The following is a 13,367-nucleotide window of genomic DNA, read 5'->3' as shown; positions in this document are numbered from 1 at the left end:
CGTGTGTGTGCATGTGTATGCGTGCTGTGTGTGCATGTTGACACACAAGTAAATAGAAAAGTACACTGAAACAGCAGAAAGCTGCTTGTTATTTCCATCGGAATTTTATTAAAAATGTATAAATTTTCAACTTAGACAAAATAAAAAGGTTCTTAAAAATACAAATAAAAAAAGAAAACATTATTTGAATGTGTTAAAATGTAAAGCACTTAAATTGTTATAAACAAAAACATATTTTTGTTCTAAATGAGTGAAAAAAAAAGATGGGGGTTAGCTCAGAATTATTTAGAGAGAGAGAGAGAGAGAGAGAGAGAGTGTGTGTGTGTGTGTGTGCGTGTAAGTGCATGTGTCTTTGTGTTTAATGGGCAGGAAGTCAACAATTAAAAAAAGAATATTTACTCAACTACTAAACAGTTTTTTTTTCCCTGACAGCAATTATAACCAATAAGAACCTCCGTTCATTTCTTTCTTTTCTATTTCCAACAATAAAAATTTTTATCTCATTTGACAAACAGTACACATTAACTGGATAAATATTAAACAATTGCTGTTTATGGTCCCATAAACCACATGTGTGATTAATTATGACTTGTCATCATCAGAGGTAGAGTTACCTACTGCTCGCCTATACTGCATGGACGATATGTTGTTCCGTTTTGCAAGAGTTTCAAAAATACACATGTGGTGCCTGTGCAGTGGAGGTTTACGACGTGCATATGGTGACTTTAGGTTCGTCCTAAATATATTATGATTATATTCTGGAAAGTTAGGAGTCGCTGGAACACGAGGATTGGCTTTGTCAGCAACCGAACGAGGATAGTTAGAAGGAGGAGCTGTGGTGGTACTACTAGTTGGTGCGGCAGTCGTGCTGGTGCTAGTAGTGGTGGGAACTTGCTGGGGATGTCTATCAGTCCCATACAAAACTAGAACCCAGTCCAGCAAAACAGCAGGTTGAACTGTAAACAGAAAGAGGGACAAGACAAAAAAGATAAGGGTTAGTGCTAGATAGGAGTCAGCCCTGGATTTCCACACAAAATCAGAGCACAACAGTTGACAAGCTTGCATAAATTTTCTAATTAGTATTAACTTGACTCCAAATATTGTATATTTATTTATTTCAATTTGGAAAGATCTCCATTTTACATTAATTCTAAATAGTTACAGAATTTATATGAAATTTCGCATGTACAAATATTATAGAGGAAAACTCTAAAATACGTTCAAAATATTTCTGGTGGAATATTTGTCAAAATTACAAGAAGGGCTTTCAATAGATTATATTTTACTGCAATTTTAAGAATCATTGCATTCAATTATTATTTCAATTCAGAATATGCATACAAGCAAGTACATGCACATTTCAGTGTTTATTAAGAAAATACTAATTTCTTGTAAGCTATCAGTAATTTTATTGCTCTTTGTAAACGTTGTGCCCTGATACGAAGCAAATAGTATGAAGTGCTGATATATGAAGAAATCATCAAGAAAATCAACTGAAACTTAAGCTGATGCCCTAATAAAATAGCAGAAACAATATTATCAAGAGAATTTTTAGCAATTTTTCTAATGTATTTATAAGATCATAAATATATATCAATAAATGTGTGTTTATGTATATGTGTGCATGTGTGGGAGCACAAGGTATTAATTTTAAGGGTTATTATTTTAAAGTACTTTTGAAGAATAACAGAACATTTACTAATAGAGGACGGGAGGTGCCATGAATCAGTATTAAAAGTAGAGTAAGATATATTATAAAATTATTTTGACTGGAACTTCAAATTTCCTCTGACAGCACATTCAACATATTGAATAAGCTATCAGGTGAAATTTGGAAGTCCCATTCAAAATTAATTTTGTAATTCACAGGCACACACTAATTTAGACATAACATTCTTAAATATATATATATATATATATATATATATATATATATATATATATATATTTTTTAATGGTTTTCAGCCATTGAACTACAGCAACGTTGGGGTACATCAATTCCACTACCTAATTCTCTTCAGTATTCATTAATCTATATTGAGTTGCTAAATTCTGTATTTTGAAATAAATCAGCGTAACAGAACACAACAGTCTACACTGACACGTGTACAATGGGTTTTGCATGAATTTTGGGCTATCACATTCAATCAAAGGTCAACTTGAGGTTACAGTAGAAGGCACTTGCCCTAAGTGAAGCGCAGTATAATTGAACCTAGAATCAAGTGGATGTGAAGTAAGCCTCTAAACCTAACAGCAATGCTTGTGCTTGAATCTACATTATACTGTATTTTGTGTATTTTGTAAATAATGTTTGGTGCAAATTTTTAAAGAGCTAATCACTCTTTCAATGCATTTCTGTTTCAAATTATTGCTGTATTAGTTTTCTTGCTAACATTAACATCTTTTGTCAATATGCATACATATATATATATATATATAAACATATGGACAGGATCCAGTATTCTTGCTTCAATGTCTCAATTTTGGCACAGTTTCTATAATCGGATGCCCTTCCTACTGCATATATGCATGTATGCGAATGTATGCATGTATAGGTAACAGTGTGGGGTGAACATGTATATCAGTGAATCAAGCAAAAATAAAAATAAAATAAAAGAAACCTAAATTCTGACTCAAGTCGTCTCTCTTGAAGCCAAGTACATTTTAATTTTTATCCCTTATAACAGTGATAAAAGGACCAGGGAAAGAGCTAGGACAAATGTGATTGACAAAGTCTTGAAGGTGGTGCTCCAGTATTACCACCATTCAAGGATTGAAACCAGTGAAAGAATACAAGAATGTGTGTGTATGTGTACACACAATACATAGATATTAGAGAGATAGAGGTTCACACATACATATTTAGTGATCCTTATTTCTTTTGTACCAAGGTATCTTACTATTACTCAGGAATTTAGATACAGTGGAGTTTTGCAGGATTGAAAAAGGAAGGGACAAACTACTTTGGTGTTTTACATGGAAACCAACAGTTCTCTGTCAATGTTCATTATACTGTTGCACACATACATATGTACACACACATGCATATAGCAGGTCTGTGTAAAAGTGCAGTGAAAACTTTGGTCAACCTGATGCTAGAGTAGAAGGCATTTGTGAAGTGTGGACATTGAATTTGGAATCAATTGCAAAGAAGAGAAGTAGCACTTACTGGAATCCCAACTGTGGGTTAATTAACATATCATGGAATTGCCTCTGGAAGGTCATTCAAAGACACCCTAATGGACTTAGGGCAGATGAGACCCATCAGCCTCTAGCTGCTTATCTAAGAGAAGTCACTTCACATAAATCCTGCATCCTGCTAAGTAATGAGTTTGTGGCACCAGACCAACATAAGTTTAAAGAATGAGAACGTGGGACTGACTCTGCACAAGCCATGCTCATTACAATATTCATTGTGCAAGGCTGTTCAGCAAATCAAGACACTAGCACCGATAGCAACACACTTTCTTTGATAAGTCCATTGGTGAGAGGGAAAGAGGCAATGGGGACAGACAGAGATGCTATTAGAAGTTTTCAGCTTTGACCCTCCACACAGGCAGCCCTGGGGCAATGGTTGTTTTTTTCATTTGTATCTTGTTGAACTCTCATTCGTTGAAGCAATGTGAGAGTTCAACAACATATATGGCATATATATGCATACATACATACACACATATATATATATATATTTACACACAGACATATAAACATACATACATATATATACACACATGCAGACACAGACACATTTATACATACATGTATATATGTACACACACAAACACACATTAGTTGGTACATATATTCATGTAGGTGGGCTGAGGCTTGATCAAGCAGATCTTCCATAGACCTTCTAGCTGTTTTTTTTTTATCCAAGATATAAACTATGACTACATCACTTAATGAATTCTTCCCTTTTGTAAGGTAGGAAAGTATTATTTGATATAGCTGGCTGTTTTTAGCAGGCTAAATTTCCAGGAATTTTCTATTAGTTTCAAGTAGACCAAATTCCCATGAACTGGATTGTGAGTCCAACACCAAACTACACAATATTCAGCTAATGATGTTTGCAGTTTCTTCAAATTTCATATTTGATTAAGTAGATGGAAATACTGATTGGTCAGTAGGGAAAAATGTGCTTTTATTCAAGGTAGCATTGAGAACCATTTCTTTGGCTAACACAAACCAAGTGAGTCACATGTAAGGGATACATGTTCAAGATGTAAAGGAATATAATAGTTTGAATATTTTGTAGAGAGACATGACAAGGTTTCTTTTCTCCTGTTCAAGACAGCCAGCTGGTCGAAATGTTGAGTTTTTCAGTTGCACATTGTTGGCTCCAGCTCTTACACTTAGTATATGTCTTTGAAACAATACTCTATTTTATTGTGAAGTTTGTTTTATCTTTCAAGAAACATTTCAAAAGTAATCTTACACTATACTTATATCTGGAACTAAACAAATGGGTATGTGGCACGAATCTAGCTTTAAAGATATTTTCAGTTAACCTGATGTAAGTTTTTATTGTATGTTTAGTTGATTCTACCCTGGTCTGTACTCTATTTCATTTGACACACATTTTCATTCAATAGAATGCCTAATTGTATCACTGAAATTGTATTAGTTTTGAGTTGTCTACCTGCTGTTTATAGATTTTTATTGTTAAGAAATTTGTAAGTCTATGTTCTCCATACATCTATAACTGGGCCCTAGCAGAATTTTTTGTTGTAGATTTTCTTTTGATATCTGTGTGAAGCAGGGAAGTGTGTACTGATTACGATAAGAAAGAGTTTTACTATATTTATGAATACATTAGAACTATTGGAGGATTAAACCAGATAATTTTTCTATTTTTGCATTTGGTGTTATTTATTGTCAGTGACTATTTTAGCTTGGTATTAAAACCACTACTAGAACTCATTTATAGTGTGAGGCAGTGTTTCTAAATATTTTTTGGTTTGATGATATAAATCTGCAAATAATACCCATGATGTGCTGTATGATCTTGGGTGGATGCTCTGAATTCTATATATTGTAGGTTTGTGCTAGCGTGGCATTTGCTGATGTATAGGTTTAATATTGCATCTGGGAAATTTATAATCTTCAGTTCTCTACCATAATTTTTTAATTCAAATTCCTTCCCCTCTCCATGCCATACCTGTTCAGATAGTCTCTGTGAAATTCTATACCTGTAAACCTAGGTCTGGTTTGTAGTGTATGTAGAATGCATAAATTGAGCAAATCCTAATATTTTGCTTCACTGTAGCTACACATAAATACATCGAAAAGCTCATTTCCATGTTAAACCAGAAAGAATTATATATAAAATAACGATTTTCTTGAATTCCTTACAATGCATGCTTTTCTAATTCTGGAGCCATCAGAAGAAAACTTTTAGAAAGGCATGGCTACAACTTAGTCATATTGAATCATATGAATCTGCAATTGAATTTATCTTTGATATTCCTAACCACTTAGTAGAGCTGCTACAATTCCATTGCAATAAGTTTGTGTGTTTTATTCTTGTGTCTATTCTTAGGTTAATAAGCTTATATTTTGTACTAGTCATGAAACTGCTCCTCTGGTCCTGTGTTATATAATGTCTGCCTGATTTGAGGCATTCAACTCGATCAGCTATATTTAAATGTGTTACTAGGGGCTTCGCCTAGTTTTGGAATATGTGTGTGAAAACAAACCCAAGTATGTACAACAAAAGCCCAAGCAATACATTTAAACATTTCATACTAAGTAGGACACCTTAACCTATTCAGACTTTCCAAAGGGTTAAAAAAAAACTCAAAAAACTCACAAAGACAATTTCACAGTTAATCAAAAGTACAGACTCAACCCAACAAAACAAAGTAGGGTAGTCAGCAAAATAATTTTAGATTCTATAAATTCAATGAAACAATGAGATCTTGGATACAATCATGTTTTACAGATAAACACAGCCATCTGCTTGATTGAATACTTATAATATTTTAAGTAACAGCAAATGGAATCAGCTAAACAATTGTAATTTGATTCCATATCATGTATAACTTTGTTTTTTTCAATATATATATAGAGAAAGTGCACGTGTGTGTAGATACAGGCATGGTTGCATGGTTAAGTTTGTTTCCCAACCACATGGCACCTTGGTGCAACTGCCTTCTACTATAGTTCCCAGCTGACCAAAACTCTGTGAGAGGATTTTGTAGACAAAACTGAAAGAAGCCCTTTGTATGTGTGAATGTATGTATATATGTAAGACATGTATAATCTCTCTCTCTCCACACACATAAAATTAAGGTTGTGTTGATTTCAATGGATGAAGGTTCCAATCATACAATCAACCTACATGTATACTCATTGACCTACTATGTAAATTGTGCTTTCCACAGCCACTACTTTTGTAATGGTCAGGAATACTCAACCTCTGTGATAAAAATGAATCTACAAATTACAGCTAGTGTCCAGCTGGTAGATTTCTCTACAGTCTTTGTCAACTCAGTTTCATTCACAAAGCTTGGGTTGATTTAAAGCTATAAGACACCTGCCAAAGGCAGTATGTGATTGCAAAGTGAGGTTCTTAACCTCATGACCATACATGATTAACTGTGTTATTGTTTTGACAGAGATCAGCCTTGACCCAGTAGATCTATGATAACAAAGTTCCCAGCTTAGTTATCCTCATCTTTTTATCAGCATAGTGTCTCATACTATACCCCACTCTCAGAAGGATATTTAACAGCTATCACCAGCAAGCATGAAGTGCCTTCCTCATGGATGATTTGTGTGTCACTTTGAAAGATTTAATCAAATAGATCCTAATTCTCACTTTAGATTTATCAATCTCTCTGACAAATCATTTAATTACAAAACCAACAATGGTTGTGAAGCAGTGAGAGATAAACACTAAGAGATGCACACTTGTACAGACATGGACACACGCAGAGGCTTCCATATAGTTTCCATTTATCACATTTGCTCACAAAGTACTGGTCAGTCCAAGGCTATAGCAGAAGACATTCCCAAGCTGTCATGCAGTGGGACAGAACCTTAAACAATGTAGTTGTGAATCAAACTTCTTAAGCACACAACCAAGCCTATATATATATGTAGGTGAATGCTTATGCTAACACAAAGACGGAGTAAAAGTATCCAAAATGTAAAGCAGAGTGTGTATATCTTATTACAAGCGGATGCCTCTTGAATCATAACTGAGTATCACTATTGATTATTCAAATGATTATCTTCTATCTGTATACAGTGAGTACAAATAGTCAAGATGATGGAGAAGAAAAGACATCCATAGTTTATATTGTTTCCTCAGTATTGTGCCACATCTATAGAAGGGGAAACCCAACAGTGAAAGGGCCAGTCAACCTAGTAATAAATTTGTTTGAAAGGGTAGAACCTGCCACCATCCCTATGTTCTGACAGTGTCTTAAAATTGACAAAGCAGTTTATTAGTTTCTTGTATTGAATGCATACACTCACACCACACTCTCTCTCATTACACACACATACACAGTTATGTACACACCATACACACATACATATAACAATCATCTAAATACATTAGAGGAAATTATTAGTTTTATTTGAAACTTAAAAAAAAAACAAAAACGGCAGATCAAGTTTTCCTGATGACTTCTTCAAGTGTTAAAAGAAGCAAATATGTCTTCAGTTTTAATTGAATTGAGAGAAAACTTATTAAAAATTCAACCATGTACTAAATCTTTGGAAGCTTGAAGCTTTTAACAGATAGAGTCAATGCATAAAATGATTAACAAATTTAATATCAAAGAAACAAAAAAATAAATCAAACAAAACAATTTTCTAAAAATATTAGATGCTTAAAATACCTTTTAAATTTCAAATTAAAATCTAACTAAATCTCTAGAAATGTAATTGAATACATCGTAATGTACCTTATACACAAGAATTTACCATAAATCTTTGATGGAGACAAAAAAAAAATAAACAAAAATTTGTCGCAATAATAACAATAAGCAGAGTATTAGGAATGTATGACAGTATATTAAGGAAATAAATAAAAAAAGAAAGAAACAATTATAAGTTTCATTAAATCACATATATAATAAGAGAATTTTAGTTAAAGTGGAAATAAATGCTAAATTGAAGATTCTGATGCAGAGATGAGATTTCAGTGGAAGATTAAACATATTCAGCTCCAATTTTAAATAAGCAATCAGATAAATACAAAATACAATTAATGCAATTTAAAAAAAATTCTAATTTCATTTCTAGTCTTATGTGGCAAAATAATAAGAAAAAAATTGAACTTTTAATAAACTTTCTCTCAATATTTTAATAGTGTAACCATACAATAAAGCAAATAGAAGTTAAAATCAAGCATGCTAAACATGTTAGTATCATTTAACTAAGTACCATCAACTTGGATTAAAAATCATTAACTAGGTTCCTTGAAATACTGTTAAAATTGAAGGCATTAATTTTACAAAATTTTGAAAAAAAAAAGAAAAAAAAAAAGAAAGAAATTATGGCTAAACTTAAATATTTTTCATAAGAATGAAACTCAACAACAGTATCTTTCTTACACACAACTAGTAAAAAGAAGTTAATATATTTCTAAATTTAAAATTTTTCTGTTGATTATGATAAAAATTACCTTCTAAGCAAAGCTCTAAATAGATTTATGTAATTGGCTTTCAACACAAAATAAATTGGCTTTCAAATTGATAAAGGAAAAGAAGAGGAGGAAACTACTTATGCAGTATAAGCAAATGCAACAGAATGGGTAAGTTTAGCAGGATTTCATGCATGGGAGAAGCAACACAACAACAACAACAAGCAGATTAAGGAGTTCAGGTTTTCCTAGAAAAAGCAGATGATAAAATTCCACCACAAGCTCATTTGTTAAGATTTCTGATTAATCAAATTTCTAATACCTAAATTTATATTGACATTCAAAATAAATATTCAATATGCTTAGAGTTTTCAAAAATAAAACACAAAATTAGTTAATTAGATCTATAAACAGGAAAAACATTTGAAAAATAATAATTTAAATATGTCAAAAGAAAAAAGTAGCACAAGTTCACTGACAAAAGATTATGAAGGAAGAAAGAGGAAACCTAATATAATGATTACAGAAGAAATTAGTGAATTAATAAGATCTATAAAACTATATTGGATTTAACAATTTAGAAATATCACAAATGAATTTAACTAATACATAAGTTGGAAAGTCAACATGATGATAATAGATTTATCAAAGAAAAGAAATCCACGAAATCTTGAACAATACTTCAGAAATTGTAAGCTGGTTTGAAAAGTATATTAAGATTCTGGATGTTACTAGAGCCAGTAAGCTGATATAGAAGATATCGTTTTATAACAGCTGCACAGAGGCTTAGGGTGCCATGCAAAATTGCTAAGTTGCATAGAGAAGGAAGAGCCACTGTTTCTAAAGTGCAAGTCTAAAAACATCATGGAGTATGTTTATCTATTTTGAATTAATATTTCATATAGCATACTCGACTAACTCATTTCAGTTCAAAACAGACTTTCAGGATTTGAGCAGCTGAAGAAACAGATGGTTCCAAAAAACTTGTCCAACAGGTGGTAAGTTACTGCAATAACAGTATTTTGTAAAATGCACAAAAGCTGTTGCCCATCAGAACTATGACTGTAGCATGAAATACACTATATGAAAATAATATTTTTACATCTGTAAAAGCCCGCTCTGTGCCTAACGCCAAGGTCCTACATATCGGACAGGAACTTTCTGCACTACACAAGCACTTTTTGACATCCCTACTGCCAATAAGGCAGTGAATTATTAATTTCCCACTGGACCATACTTTGATCTCAAATGTTCAAATAGGCTATTGTTCATGAATGCATGTAATAAAAGACAAGAAAAAAAGCTTGTTAGATGGCCTCAAACTGAGAGCTTTTATCATAACTGTAGCTAGGTTTACGTAACTGCTTCAGTTTTATAACACTGTATGCCAAAGAAATTGAAGTGAAAATAAATTTGGTTGGAACTTTTGGAACATATTACCAACAGATAATCAATGATCTATTTTTATTTCAATAAACACAAATTTTAGACTAAAATTTGTTTTTCTCATAAAAAATAAATTCTACCTTGTAGAAAGAATAGATTTCTTAAAATATGCTAGTGTCTAAAAAGAGTAAAGTTTTTGAAGAAGCTAAACAGTAATGAAAAGAATAAAAAGATTGTTTTATTTTGTAAATAATGGAAATTATTACTTTAAATTTGAAGGTTTATAAATATACTAAATTTTAAAAGCAGCAACAAAAGTCAAACCATAAATGAATATTAAATTCATTAAATAGAAGCATAGCAGGTAAAGAGTTTATAAAACTATTCAGAGTGGTTATGAAACCATTGAGAGCAGTATTGTAAAATACACACACACACATATGAAACAATGCTGTTTGCAATTCAGTTACTTCAGTAAAAGTAAACTACAAGTAATTTTGAAATAAATGAACAGAACTTGAGAATGAAACAGTAAATCAGAGCAGTTAAAGTTAATCTATTAGAATAATTAATCTTTAAAAATGTTATTTGTACCAATCTAAAATTTTAACCAACAGATCATTTTAATAGTAATTTCATACAAAAAAAAAAAAGTTTCAGTTTGGAAACTAAGTATTGTTTGCCTGTCATGTTGTCATCTTCAATTTTCTAAATTGATCTACCATTTGTATTTTAAGGAAACCAACATCATTATCACAAAACATTTTATGTTTTTCTTAAACAAACAAAACCAAAGAAAATGGGTGCAAATTTTCTCAATTTATCAAATAGCAACTGGATGTTTAGCATGTGATCTTTAAGGAGAGGGGGAGACACACACACACACACACACACGAAATGGTAGTAGTAAGGTAGAAAGAAAGATATAAATAAATCCGACATAGTAACAAGAAAAACAGATAGATAAAAGACCATTCTAAATGTAAGTTGAAGCAAAATTGATCAATAAAATAAATGGCTTTCAAAGATGCTATCTTGAAGGTTTAAAGTTTCAGATATATGCACATAACACCACATGATAAAATAACATCAAAAAAGCTATCTTTTACTATTACTGTTCTATGTTAAATAAATTCTAATGTGATGGATCTACTAAACAATGCATATTCATTATTAATAGAGTGGCCAGTGGGTTTTTTTTTAATTAGAAACTATTTATGAGAATTTAAAAAAAATCTAAGCACCATTCTGCTTATTATAGGTGATAGAGAGGTGAAAGGTGAGAGTGAGAGATAGAGATATATACAGAGAAAGAGAGAAATGGCAGGAAGGGTGAGAAGCAGAGTGAATCTGAAAAATCTCATGCAGCATGACTACAGATTCCAGATTTAGAAGCAAGGATTTGTTGCCTATGAGAAATATATTCCTGTTATATTCTGTTAAATCTGGATATTTAACCACGAGAACTTTGAGGATGTAGACACAATCCAAGTTAGTCATATTTTTGAAACTCACCTAAATGTAGTTACTTAAAATTATAAACAAACCATTGAAATAAAAAGAACAACATTTCATCCAAGAAATTTGACAATCATACAAGATCGAACATACAATCCTGCATAAAATATATTCTGATTACAATAATTCTAATAATTATTGAGAGAAACAAGGTAATAAAACGATCTATGAATGTCTCATTTTACTAGGAAATAGATAGCAACATAAGCAAATTATATTTAAAAGCAAAATATTAAAAAAAATCTTGTAGATTTTCTTTGTAGATTAGCAGCAAAGTGAAATCAACTTAAAAAAAGGGTATATTTCTTAATGACAATAAATACTGAATGATGAAATAAAATTAATCTTTGAAATTTAGTTTTTCTTTGAGAAAGAACAAAACCATTTCAAGTAAGAACTGTGGAAACCAATATATCTATTAAGAACATCTAATTGGAATATTATATCTTAACAGACAAATTGATCAATCAACCAAGAAAACAAATATTTTATGTTCTTTTGCTGTTTTTTTTTTGTGTGTGTAGCAACCATTATGAAAAGATTGAGAAATATTAAAAGAATTTATTAGAACAGCAATCAAGAAGTGAAATATAAATATTTCATAAGAACTTTGACTAAATCTAGAAGAGATACTAATGAAGAGCTTTGATAAATTATGTAGAAATAGATGAGTGGTGGATACATGATGAAAGACTGATATCCAATAATATATTACAAAATGATAAAGCAAAATTCAATGTAACAGCGTATCACAATCTTTATCATCTTATTTAGTTCTTATGTTTTGTTTTTTCAATGCTAGCAATGGGTTTGTCAAAATTTCCTGAGAGAATATTCTTATGGCCAGATGCTCTTGCCGATGTTAATCCTTATTATTTTCAAGGAAATTATATTATTCCAATGGTATTTGTACATTGAGCTGAAGAATTGCAGGACATAAATATATATATGTATACGTACATACATACACACACATATATAAACATTATATAGGGAAATATACGCATACAAGCAAATAGCACATCCACTAAAAACTAGTTATGAGGTGACACTCAAGCCAATAAATTCTGTAACCACTTGATTTCTGACAAACTGGAACTAATAATAATCCTAAACCATCTTGATCCAATTAGATATATGACCCTTAGAATTCCTTAGCCATAAAATTAAAGTAACAATTAAACTAGACTTAGACTGGCAGAAGATAATGGAAGAACCTTATGCAAAAATATCTAAATTCTCTAATTTTGAAGACAAAAGCACTGCAATATATGGTTCTCATTTTCTCATTTTTCAACTAAAATTTGAAGTAATTTTTGTGGCTAATAATAACATGCTCAATGGTGAGTTTTAAACTACTTAGATTTGTAGATATATATTTTTTTACTTGACACAACTTTTAATAGGGGCAACAATAAACAAGTACTCTCACCATTATGCAATCCTAACTTACACTTCAAGATTATTATTACATTGTTAAAAGAATTGTATGATACCTTCAATTATTTAGGTTACAATTTCAACAAAAATTTGAAAAATCAAAAACTGCATTCTGTTGCACATCAATAAGAAGCAACATATTTTATACTAAATATAAAATATTTAAATAAAATTATCTTAAAATGATAAGCTTATTTATTCATTTTGTTGCTGACAACCCAAATAGGTATAGTTTTAAATGAATTGTACATTTTAGATTTAAAACAATCGCTATTTTATTTTTAAAAAATGATAATGAAAAAATAATATTTTAAAATATATGAATAATTCACAGTTCTAAAATAGATAAATTCTAAAATTTATCCTATATTTAGTCTTATAAACTCTAATAAAAAAATATCTGCTATGACTGTTGGCATGGCTGTAT

At 31.0% G+C, this 13,367-nt stretch overlaps 1 protein-coding gene across 2 annotated transcripts in view; it reads right to left on the bottom strand.

Annotated features, from left to right (window-relative positions):
* Nucleotides 1-13,367, bottom strand: part of LOC106882877 (furin) — a 198,667-nt gene that overhangs the window by 60,327 nt on the left and 124,973 nt on the right. The window contains exon 13 of one of the 2 annotated variants that reach the window (XM_052967340.1): nucleotides 7-956. The exons of the other annotated variant lie outside the window; for it this stretch is intronic. Coding sequence (XP_052823300.1) covers nucleotides 583-956 — 374 coding nt within the window. The 3' untranslated portion in view covers nucleotides 7-582. Of the gene's footprint in view, nucleotides 1-6; nucleotides 957-13,367 lie in introns of those variants that run through there. 2 annotated transcript variants of the gene reach the window in all.

This window comes from Octopus bimaculoides, chromosome 4 (genome assembly GCF_001194135.2).
Source record: "Octopus bimaculoides isolate UCB-OBI-ISO-001 chromosome 4, ASM119413v2, whole genome shotgun sequence".
NCBI lineage: Eukaryota > Metazoa > Mollusca > Cephalopoda > Octopoda > Octopodidae > Octopus > Octopus bimaculoides.
The sequence above is the reverse complement of the archived record's forward strand: the minus strand, read 5'-3'. Positions and strand labels throughout refer to the sequence as shown.